Below are 10,860 nucleotides of genomic sequence, written 5' to 3' on the forward strand. Positions count from 1 at the left end.
CTGCAGGCAAAACTAAATGCCAGACCTAAAGAAAATACATTCTGGAAAAGTGCTTTTGGGAGAGGTTGGTTGACATCTACGCAGACGTGGAGATAGAATGATGAGAACAGATAGACTCTCCAAGGGGAGGACACTCTGAGGAGAAAAAAGCAGAGTTGTAAGGATTAAATCTTTCTTTCTACCAATTTCTACAAACACATTTACAATGTGCAAGATGATGGAGGATATCAAAGTTAATAGTTCAAAGGAAGAAAAGGGAATGAGCACTCAGCTGGAAAGAAAGGAAAGCATGATGTCCCTGAAGTTGTTAGAAAGACTTTAGCTTGTGAGTGGGCTAGGGGCTGCTGGGAAGCTTATTGATGGAATGTTAAGAGTTTGGGGATGGTTGCAACAGCCATGAGGTTTAAGAAGGAGCAGGATCTAAGTTGTATGTGGAAAAGGGAAGATTTTTGTCTGATTTCTTACAGCACTCTCATTCTTCCTCCCCTAGAGGCAGCAGTAAGACAGAGGGAAGTGAGCTTTGGGCAGAGTCAGAGACCAACTGTTGTCAAACTGCTCATGTTCTAGGTTAGTGACAGCTAGGTCAGTCACAGCACCAAGTCTTGACCACAGGAGGGAACCAGGCAAGAGGATATTGTTGGGGGGAGTTGGATGATATTGTGTCATCTCTAACTCATGGATGTTGTGTATGCTGCTGCAGAACAAAACTCAAACTTGACACACAGAAAAAGAACTTTTATAGGCCAAAATGAAGCACACAAAGATGGGTTTGGCATAAGTTGGGGGCTTGGCGGTGACATGTCAGTCACTCTCCAATAAATAGAAGAAGGCTAAGGAAAGGGTCCAACCTTATGTATACTGTGGCTTTCCCAATTCCCTCCACTCTTGGTCTACCACTTCTTGAGTCTCAGATTCCAGGATTTACGTTTGACCCTAACCTTTGGCCTTCTAAATCTGGCTGGCTGCCTTAGTGCTAGCCTGTGGGGGATCTAATGCCTTGAGATGAGCTCAGTTCCATTCCTTAGGCAAGTCACTGCAGGACACAGGCATCTCCAAACTCTTGGGTGGAGGGGGATTCACTTTCTATTGAAGAATCTGCCATTTCTTCTCTCAGCTGGTTCAAGAGGTCTCTGCTCTCACTGGGAGGCAAGTTACTAAGGAAGTATGGAGGGGCCAATTCCACCAGCCTGACAGAGAGAGTCACAATCAGAAGATGACTTCTGTATCCTCTCTTGTAATACAGATTCTTTTTTTTTTTTTTTTTTTGTAATACAGATTCTTAAACTTCCCATTCTGTCCACAAACCCTGCCTCTTCAAATCATATGTCACTACAAACCACTAAGATATCCTCCTCTCCTTAAGGCTCTCTAACTCCCCAGCCATAATTTTGGCCCCTAGAAGGGGAATGGGCAACATAGGAGGGGTGTCAGGGAACTCACATCTGTGGTTGAATCTCAGAAACAATGGAAAGGCAGTTGTCTTTGGAAATGGAGAAATTGTGGTAAAGCACCCATGGTGGAGGTCTGGCTGGAGCCCGGCGGCTTCGGTAGCAGCAGTATGGGGAGAGTTGGGCCACATGCTTATGTGTTAGGAGCAGGTAATTTCCAGTCCCATCTGTGTCTCGGGCCACCTCATTAAAAAGCAAAGATAGTGAGGGAGTGAGTGGTGGGGGCGGGGGAGAGGAGGACAATAGAAAAAAGAAAAGGGGGTTGAGAAAGAATTAGGAAGGGTGGCGAGAGTATTAAAAGTAAAGCATCATCTCTAGGTGTTAGAGTCCCTATCATATGGCATTTCCCATAGCCCCCTGTACTCCAATGCCTCAAAAATTTCTTCTGGTTCTTAAAAATCCTTTGAATGATCATCTGGACTCCAATTTCAGGACGGCATATCAATTTTTGATCCCTCTGCTTTCTGCTCCATTTATGACCTTCACCCCAACTCTTTCCCCTAACCTTAAGGAAGTATCCTGACACCAGTGCTTTCTGAAGGTTTCTGCGATTCTGCTCAGAGCCAAAGGCTGGCTGGGACAAGGGAAGTTCAATTCGTTGCATGAGTTCTAGGAGTTCACCTCGAAGTTTCCGGGCTTGGCACAATGCTGCCCAGTTTAGCCCCCGAGCCTGACACCAAGCTTTGTCTGCTCCACCTAAAAGAGGAAAGGGAACAGCTACAACTACAAAGAGAGCCCCAAGAGAACCCAGAGTTTGGTCAAAGGGCCACCTCCTCCTGGGCATAGAGATCTGCCAGCTGGTTGCATACTGCTTCCCCTCTTTGGAAAATCTGGGATTTTATAAGAAGATGCCGAGTGGGCTACTCACTCTGTATAAAGGCTTCATACACCTGGATCAAAGAACTGTGATCACCATCTGTGTGTTCCAGGGCTCGGCGCAAGGCAGCTTCTTCTGCACAGTGTGGAGGCTGGGTGAACCCAGGGGCCGCTGGAGGCAGAAACAAGGAAGGTCATTTTGGGGAATGAGAGAGGATAGCAGTACAGAAGGAAGGGTGAAAAGGTATAAAATGCCATTTTGGGAAATGTATTCAAAAGACATCGATAACTTCTAGGTGCTATAAACTTTATTAGACGGTGAACATAAATAATGAAAGAGTCTCTGCCCTCAAGTAGTTTAGAGTCTAGTGGGAGACATAAGCAAGCTTGATCAGCACAACAGGTGTGTGGGCCAATGTTTGAAGTTTTGTTAGGAATTAGCTCAGTGGCAAAGGGGCAGAGAGTCTGAACTGTGGGCATGGCAAGGCACAGACGTTAGTAATGTGGCCCGTTTGGAGAACTGCAAGCACTTAGTAAGGGTAGAGAGAATGGCATGTGTGGCACAGTGGCAGCAGATAAAGCTGGAGAGGCAGGTATGTGCCAGGTCATGAGAGGTTGGATGTGCTGTGCTGATGAGTTTATATTCTATCTGGAAGGTAAAGAGTAGCTGTTGGAGAAGAGTTTTGAAGTAAGAGAGTCCACGTGTTTGAAGAAGTTTACTTGACAAGTTAGAAGGCTAAAGGAATCCAGTCTCAGTGGGGATGAGGATCTAACACTGGCACTGATAGTGAGTTTGAAGACAAACAGATGAATTAAAACACACACACACACACACACACACACACACACACACACACATTTAGGAGATAAAAATGAAAGAACCCGGAGAAATATTAGTTGGAATGATGGTAGTAGAGCTGCAGAGGGGATGGCATGCTTTTGTGGTGGTGGTGAGGGAACAGTTTAAGCAAGTGCTTGAGTTCAGCTCTGGGCTGGGATACTGTGGACAATTCTGGTAGAAATGTCCATCAGGAGTTGGATATATAAATCTAAGATTCAGAAGAACGATATTGGCAGGGAGATACAAGGTTTGGAAATTTTAAGTGTAAAGATGGCACTAAAGACCATGGGTGTGCATGAACTTGCTCGGAGAGTTCAAGGAATGAGAAGGCAAAAGGGGAAAGGATGGAACTCGGAGGTCTAATTTACCGTGGGTAAGCAGAGGACAACGAGCCCGGGAAGAGATGAAGGGAATGACCAGAGAAGTAGGATGAACACCCAGAGAAGCAGGTCACAGAGGCTTAGGGAGCGGGCAGTTTCAAGGTGGGAGTGGTCGGCATTTTCAAGTGTCAGAAGGTCATAAGGAACCAGGAAGGGCTCAGAAGTGTTTAGTGGATTCGGCCTGGGGGGTGGGGTGGGAGGTCACTGCTGAGCTGAGACTTGTCAGGGTTGCTACGGGCCTAAGGCTGGGATGCAGTGGGCAGGAACACACTAGGCAGACTGGGACAGAGGTTATTCTGTATAGCTGCTGGGGAGTAGAGTGTGGAGGGAGAGGGGTGTGGAGCTTTAGTAATAACAGGAGAGATTTAAGCATATTGGAGGCAAGAACCAGCATTGGGAAAAGGCTAACGAGACAGGAGAAGGGTAAGTGATTAAGGCTGTGTTTTTGGGCACTGTAAGGGAAGCGTAGGAGATGGGGCCGGCCTTTGGAGCACCAGAACATCAGAAAGGGCTGGGAAGGACTGAAGTGGCGTCAAGAGCCAGAGACAGAAGTGATTTATACCAGTGAGCATGGCGGCCAGGGTGAGCATCTCGTCCACACAGTCAAACTCGCAGGAGGCCAGCAGGGCTTTGGCCAGCTCAGGGGGCAGGGGGAACTCTGATAGGATGACTCCCAGGTCTGACAGGTTCCCATCATCATCCAGAGCTGCCAGATAGTCTAAGTCTTCTAGGGCCTGCATCAGTGCTTCTGGAGCTGGTGAGGAAACAGGGCTTATAGGGCAGGAAGTCTCAGAGCCTGGAGAGCCCGGAGAGCCTGGAGGTCAGGCAGTGGGACTTGGGCAGGAGGGGTGCTCACCAGGCCGGTCCAGGAAGTGACACTCCCCTGGCTCTGCAATCTGTCTCCTCTTTAGTAATAACACCAGGGGGCTCAGATTCTCCTCACATACCCTGGGTGAGGGCAGTGGGGGCGCCTCTAGTTCTAGGAAGGACTTAGGGTACAGGCAGAGGCAGGATCCTGAGGGGAGAAAAGATTTGGGACAGAAGGCCACCGTAGATTTCTCAGAGTTTGTGTGTGGTGACTTTTCATGTTTGATCTCAGAAGGGCAAAGGCTCTTACCTGGTAGGACCCCTCTTGCCCGGAGTCTTCTTGCCTCTGCCTGACATTTGCTGATTGGTCTCAACACTTGGGATTCTGCTCGGATCTGAGGATTGTACACCTGTCACCGCCCCCCAACCAAGGCCAAGACAGATCAGAGCGGGCCACTTCTATCTTTAGCCCCCTCATCCCCCTCATCTCTCTCACTCACACTTCGAAGCTCCAGTCCTGAGTCAATGACATGTCGGATGGAAGGGAGGGAGAAGGAGAAGTCAGCCAGCCAGTGAGTGACCACGACCTTTCTGGCACCCAAGTCTATGTCCTCGTATGCAGCCTGAACAGCTGGGCCATGTCCTGGGTGAAGGGGCAGCACTCGTGGTGGAGGCCCTCTGAGAGCCAAGGGCCCCACCTCCCTGGACAAGGATTCACAGCACAGCAAAATTTCCTGAAGAGAAGGGTGGGGCATTAAGGCAGTTCTCACCTTTTTCGGGTGACAAACCCTTTTGAAAAACTGATGAAAGCTATGGTCTTTCACTCTGAAAAAATGCACATACTCATAAAGTTGGGGGTGTTATAATTTCAGGAATTCACTGAACCACAGTCTCTGCCTTAACAAGGATTCGAAAAGGGGGTGGTAGACCTCTTTACCCTGAAGTCCTTGAGTTTTTCCTAAGGACCCCAACATAGTAAATACTATAACTCCAATGTTCCTAACAAGCATTGCTCCCCCAGAAAGGAAGGCGGCATACATGTGAATCTCCTTCTGCAGCCCATTTTTACCTCCTCACTGGGCAGGTATACTAGCACATCTCCTGGAGTCTCCTTCGTACACAATTCAGTCACAGCTTGGCAGGCAGCTTCCACTCGATCAGTAGGGACAGTGTCCCTGTATACAGGAGTGGGACATGCACCAGGCCCTCTGGGTACCCGCACAATAGGAGGATTTCCCCAGAAGGCTTGGAGCTTAGGTTCAAGGGCAGGGTCAGTAACCACAACCACTCTTGAGTCCCCTGGAAGGTTTCCCAGGCTGGCATTTCGCAGTAGCCCCTGGAGCAAATCCGAGGCCACTGACCGCTCCTGAGCCTCATCCAGCACCAGCACGCCCCAGGCTCCTGTGCCCCGGGTTGAGGCCACCTCCTGTAGAAGCAGCCTGTCCCAGCAAAACCTGTTGACATTGGCAGTGGGAGGAGTCAGTGTGGATAGTGACCAGCTCCAAGAGTCCAGGGGAGTGACTTCCTGTTGGGGGAGGGGGCTAGGCTTTTGATTATAAGGTCAGAAAAAGACTGTGAACCTGTATTGAGACCCACAACCCCACTGATGACACTTTGTTCACAAGGTGTACTCCAGTTGGGAGAGTGGGACTCATGATGAGGGTGAGGTTGAGTGTCCGAGGTCCCTGGCTGGGGTTAAGGGCTTCATTCAGCATTGTGTCACGCATGATTTAAAGGGTGAACTGGGCTGAGGGAGTGTATGGTGAGATGTCAGAGGGCTGGGCTTGTTTCTACTGGGTGAGGGGAATTAGATTTGGGTCAGGCCTGCAAGAGGCCTCACCTGAGCAGGGTGTCCGGCCCAGTGCAGTCTTCCTGGGGAATGCTGTATCCAACCTCATGACCCAGGGTTAGGTCCATCTCATCGGCAACCCGCAGGGCCAGGCTCAGGGCTGCCAGAGGGTGGGGCTGAGTGACAGTTACTTGGCCTTCCTGGAAACCCCTGGCCAATGCAAACTCTGCACACCATTGAGGGATCTGGGGTAGGGACAGGAAGGACAACCAATCAGCAAGATGCAGGACTTCAGTCAGAAGTGCTGGGGCGCTGTGGCCACTTTCATTTGGGGAGTTCCCTGGTCTTTCACCAGCCACCCTGGGTCAGTCTAACTGGTCTCCCTTTGACCACCTCCCCAGTAACCCCATGCAGCCCAACCCCCACTTTGCCTGTGGAAGGACCAGTTCTCTAGCCCCTCCCTTTTTCTACTCCCAGAATCTCCCCCAACCTGGGTGCTCTTGCCAGAGCCAGGGTCTCCAGACACCAACACCACTCCCGAGGGGCTACTCTCCAATTGCTCCATGAAGATAAAGCGAGCAGCCCAGATGGGTAAGGCCCGGCGCTGCTCAAGAAGCTCGTAGTAGCGGGAAGAGAATGGGAGCCCATCAAAGGGGTTCACAGCCAATTCAGACTCCCTGGGGCTTGGGCCAGACTCTTCTGCCAGCCCAAGAAGCCGAGAGGCCATGGTGGCTGACTGGCAGTACCTACAGAAGGCAGGGCAGTGATTAAGGCCTCGTATGAAATGACTTACACCATCTTCCCACCCTTGATCCCTAACCTGTACCCTCAGGTGATACTGCACTGGGGTCCATCCTTCCCAGCATTTCTTGCCTGCTACAAAACCGCGGAGACCGGAGTCTGAAAGTGAGGTACTATCATAAGCGGACTATTAACCTGTAGTCAGGTAGTAAAAATCCTGTGACTAACATAGGGGGCCTCCAGGGCAGCAGGAATTGTGGTATCCTGTGGGAAGGCTCCGAGAGGAAAAGGATAAAGAATAAGAAGAAGGGGACAAGAATTGAGGGGGGGGGGGTGCGGCGAGAGGGCCACAAGGATCCTGGATTCAAACCTGCTTGCAGCTCTGAGACGTGTCAGGATGGCAGCCAGTTCTGGACCCACCCAGCCAGTCACCACCAACCCAGACCAGAGTGAAGTACAAAGGTAAATTCCGGCTCCACCCTGGGGCTGGGCTTAAATGGGAACCCTAGACTGGTTTTGGGGTGGGGCCATTTGCTCCACCTTATTTAACCTGTCAGAAGCCTATAAGGAAAACAGGTTCCAGACACCACACTGAGCATGTGTACTCTACGATGTATATTGTACTTGTTAGTGAAAGGCATCTTGGGACTTGAAGTTTTGCAAGCTGTTTCTTCACAAAGCTGAGCTGAACACCCAAGCTAGGGTCCAGTGGCTGCTGGTCTTTCGTTCAGTTATACTTCCTTAATATCACTCATCTCTTGACACGAAGAGGTGATTTCAACCACCTCCCACAAACCCACAAGGAGGCTCTCACCCATGTTCTTCCCCAACCAAGGAAAAAGGAACCTGCTCAGTAGGTTTTTGAGACCCAGAGAGGCAACAGATATACCTTGAGTGAAAACCCTGAATTTAATGTGGTTTTGGGGGGAGCCCCATCCCTCCCTTTTTACCACCCACCCTTCCAGCCTGTTGTAAGTTGGGTGAGGGCTGCCCCCAGTCTCCGTCCTGCGGCTCTGGGTGCCATCCTGTGCTCAGTCAGCCTCCTGGGCCTGTCTCTCTGTGAATCTCCTGTGAGACATAGAAAGAAGACATTGTGTGGGCTTTGTCATATTGGCCCTATAATTACCACTTTTCTCCAACCTGCCCCTTCCTGCCCACTGTCCTCTAAGCCCCTCACCTTCTCGCGTATTCATACAGTGCCTGCTTGCGCTCCTGTAGGCTCTCCTGCCGGGCCCAGGAGGACTTGGCAAATGTGAGGGCTGTGGGCTGAGGGGTCACCAGGCCAGAGCTGGGGAACTGAGGTGATCACAATGTCAGAGGGCTTGCGAAGTCATCATCATTAAACACGCATCGAATGCCTACTTTGCAAGAGAGGCACTGTGCTAGGGTCTCAGGATCAAAAAAGAGATATCAAGGAAAGGGAGTATGAAGACTGCCCCGACCCACCCAAGTCCTGTACCTAACCATTTCCTGGGTCTCACCTTGGGAGCGGAGGCTGTGGAAAGGGACTGGGTCCCTTCAGTGATATCTTCAGGCATGAACGCTACAGCTCCCTCAAGCAGATTAGTGATGGTCAAGTCTACACAGCCAGTCCTGGCTGGGGAGAGAGGAAGAAAGAAGGGAGTCTGTTTCCCTGCTCTACTTCTCCCCTCACCACCCACTTTTTCTCTCTGTGCCTGTCTCCTGTGTGAGGCTACCCTTTCCCATACCCAGGTCTCTCTGGATGACGCCCAGTGGCACATGGGGTAAAACCTCCTTGACTCTCTGAGCCAGAGTTGCCAGCTGCACATCAGGAGAAGGGCCAGGGGAGGGAGGGAAAGAAGACTGGGCTGCAAAAAAGAAATCCGAAACATGGTGAGTGGAGAACTGGGAGGAAGGAGAGGCTGACTAGCAAGGAATAGGAAGGAAATCACAATAGGCTGTAAAACCCCAAAAAACTTTGTGTACAGAGACCATATACCTGACTGAGGGCGCAATCTGGGGTGTCTTTGTCGTTTCATGTGTTCTGCTTTGTCTGCTGGAGTTAGTCGTGTCCCTGTCTGGCCCAATTCTTTGGCCAACAGCTAGGGAGAATTGGAAGGTTGAAAGTGTTAAGGCTGCAAGACTTTCACCTTCTAGTCTTAAGGAAAAACCCCACCTCCACCCTGCCTGTGTACCCTACCACCTGTTGTACACGGAGGGCAAACTCCTCATTCCCCTCCCCTAGCTGGCGATGAATAGGACGGAGCCATCTGCAAAAAATAAAAAAATAAAAAAATCCAGGACCATGTTGAGTGCACCTGGGGTACAGTCTGTCACCCTCTCCCCATTTTGATATTTCGTTTCATGGAACAGTTGTGATTAGGGTGGGGAGATAGTAAACACTTTGTATTGCCTCTGTGATAGAATCTTGATACTAAAAGATCTGCAAAAGGACAAGAAGAGGCAGCCTCTTCAACGAAGAGGTGAGCTTCTCCCAGCACCAAAAAAGAAGACAGTTAATACCTTACTTGATACACGGTGAAAGGGACGAAAAGTGACCACAGCAGTTCTGAGACCCAGGAGGCATCGGACACGGTCTGAAGGAAGGGCATGAAGGGAGGTCTAAGCCTCGGCCAGGAATGGGAAATTTGCCCTCCAAGCCCCAGAGATTCCCTGTCCAACACACACTCACCACAGAGACTAGGGGTCTCTGGACTCTCAGGGTAAGAGGTTGTACCACATCCTGAATAGAAAATGGCCAGGAACTAGAAGAGGGAAGAGAAAGTAGGATGGGATTCTAGCCAGCCTTACTTAGAACAGAAAACTGTCAAACTGTACAAGTAGATAAGTGAGGAATAAAGAGATAGAGGGGGAAAGAACTGAAAGTGAACAGAAAGGAAATCAACTAGGATGGAGAGGGCAGGGATGAAAACTGTGAAAACTCAAGGGCCCCCAAGCCTGACCACCTACCCAGCTGGAGACCCATACCTGTGCTCACCCACCTGAAGCGCAGCAGCCCCTCCCGGCCGTTGGTGGCCTCTTCCTCAGGGAATAGCAGCAGAGGGGTTGGGGGAAGCCTCGTGGAAGCACAGAATCTCTTGAGTGACTCCACCAACTCCCCCCGCCCATCCATCTCCATGAAGCCCCGAGACCAGCATACAAAGCTTGGGGGACTATTGAGTAGAGGCTAGAAATGGAAAAAAGAGAAAGCAAAAAAGGAATATTGAGAAGTGAGAAAAACTGACATATGGGGTAGAGAAGCGGGATTAGGGGTAAGATTCAGTATTTCGTGGTCCCCAAGGAAAACCTGGGAGGGCAAAGGGGAGCCTTGGGCTGGGCCCCAGGGAACCGACCCGTGGCACTCTCGGCTTCGCCCCCCACTCACGGTGCTACAGCTGGTGAGCAGATTGACTATGTTGTGGTCGAAAGGTGTCACGTGGTTGGAAATGAGGACCCTGACGCGGTGATCCCGGAGTCCCGAGTCCTCCTGCCGGGCTACGAGCCCCAGCACCGCACACATGGTCCGCACCACGAACCTGAGGACGCAGGCAGTGGTGACTTCACGGCCTCGGGCCGGGCCCAGCCCTGACCCTCCCGGAATCCCTGGGTTGTTACCTGCGAAGGACGCTGTCCGGCAGAGCGCAGCTGACCAGGAAGACGTGGATCCCAAGAAAGAGCCGCAGGACGAGGAGGCAGAACCCGACGGGAGCGTAAAGCAGCAGCGCGAGGAGCAGGAAGCCGTCACCCGGGAGCCTGGGGGCGAGAGGCGGGGTGATCGGGCGCCGAAGGCCGTAGTGGATGCGGGAGCCGACCTCTTCCCGCCAGGGCTCTTACCGGTGCGAGTCAAACAGCCGCTCCGGCCCCAGCGCCTGGGAAGGCTCCATCGCTGCTGCTTTAGGGCTGTTCGACCACGGCCGCCATCTTCGCGCCCCGCCGCAGGGGCTCCTGGGAAGGTGGAGTCTTCGGGCATCCGCCCAGGGTGCCGGCACCCGAAATCTTGAGGCGCCCCGGAAGGGCTAGCGGTCCCAGCATGCCTCGCGGGCCCTTGGGCCACCTCAGAACTCGCGTCCCGCGGGG

The 10,860-nt window shown here is 51.5% G+C and overlaps 2 protein-coding genes across 7 annotated transcripts; both read right to left on the minus strand.

Annotated features, from left to right (window-relative positions):
- Positions 1–714: 714 nt before the first annotated feature.
- Positions 715–7,585, minus strand: DQX1 (DEAQ-box RNA dependent ATPase 1). Of its 6 annotated transcripts, XM_053890855.1 has the most exons (12): positions 7,193–7,585; positions 6,572–6,827; positions 6,133–6,326; positions 5,362–5,746; positions 4,793–5,026; positions 4,603–4,702; positions 4,342–4,500; positions 4,048–4,239; positions 2,317–2,436; positions 1,954–2,144; positions 1,441–1,631; positions 715–1,187 (listed from the first exon to the last, which is right to left on the minus strand). In XM_053890855.1, exons 2-12 carry the CDS (start codon positions 6,806–6,808, stop codon positions 1,031–1,033), a joined length of 2,160 nt encoding a protein of 719 aa, XP_053746830.1. In that variant the 5' UTR covers positions 6,809–6,827; positions 7,193–7,585; the 3' UTR covers positions 715–1,030. The 6 variants fall into 6 exon arrangements, with proteins under 6 accessions (XP_053746830.1, XP_053746828.1, XP_053746831.1 ...); XM_053890853.1 differs by having other exon boundaries at positions 4,342–4,702; XM_053890856.1 differs by lacking the exon at positions 6,572–6,827 and having other exon boundaries at positions 4,342–4,702.
- A 123-nt stretch (positions 7,586–7,708) lies between these two features.
- On the minus strand, positions 7,709–10,768 carry AUP1 (AUP1 lipid droplet regulating VLDL assembly factor). The gene is given in 13 exon segments (XM_019442751.2): positions 7,709–7,890; positions 8,000–8,118; positions 8,304–8,419; positions 8,532–8,651; positions 8,783–8,885; positions 8,987–9,053; positions 9,307–9,380; positions 9,476–9,548; positions 9,786–9,970; positions 10,169–10,319; positions 10,399–10,536; positions 10,618–10,712; positions 10,715–10,768. Coding segments are annotated over 13 exon segments (1,317 nt in total). The 5' UTR covers positions 10,754–10,768; the 3' UTR covers positions 7,709–7,853.
- Positions 10,769–10,860: the final 92 nt, after the last annotated feature.

This window comes from Panthera pardus, unplaced genomic scaffold, assembly GCF_024362965.1.
Source record: "Panthera pardus isolate Hobbes unplaced genomic scaffold, ASM2436296v1 HiC_scaffold_25, whole genome shotgun sequence".
Lineage (NCBI taxonomy): Eukaryota > Metazoa > Chordata > Mammalia > Carnivora > Felidae > Panthera > Panthera pardus.

Bases quoted from the DNA above. Each gene is read 5' to 3' on its own strand.
- DQX1 (XM_053890853.1), bottom strand. From the start codon at position 6,808: ATGGCCTCTCGGCTTCTTGGGCTGGCAGAAGAGTCTGGCCCAAGCCCC. The intron at 5,027-5,361 runs GTAAAAATGGGC...CCTTCTCTTCAG, and splicing joins TATACCTGCCCAGTGAGGAG to GAAATTTTGCTGTGCTGTGA. The intron at 2,145-2,316 runs GTGAGTAGCCCA...TTCCTCTTTTAG, and splicing joins GTATGAAGCCTTTATACAGA to GTGGAGCAGACAAAGCTTGG.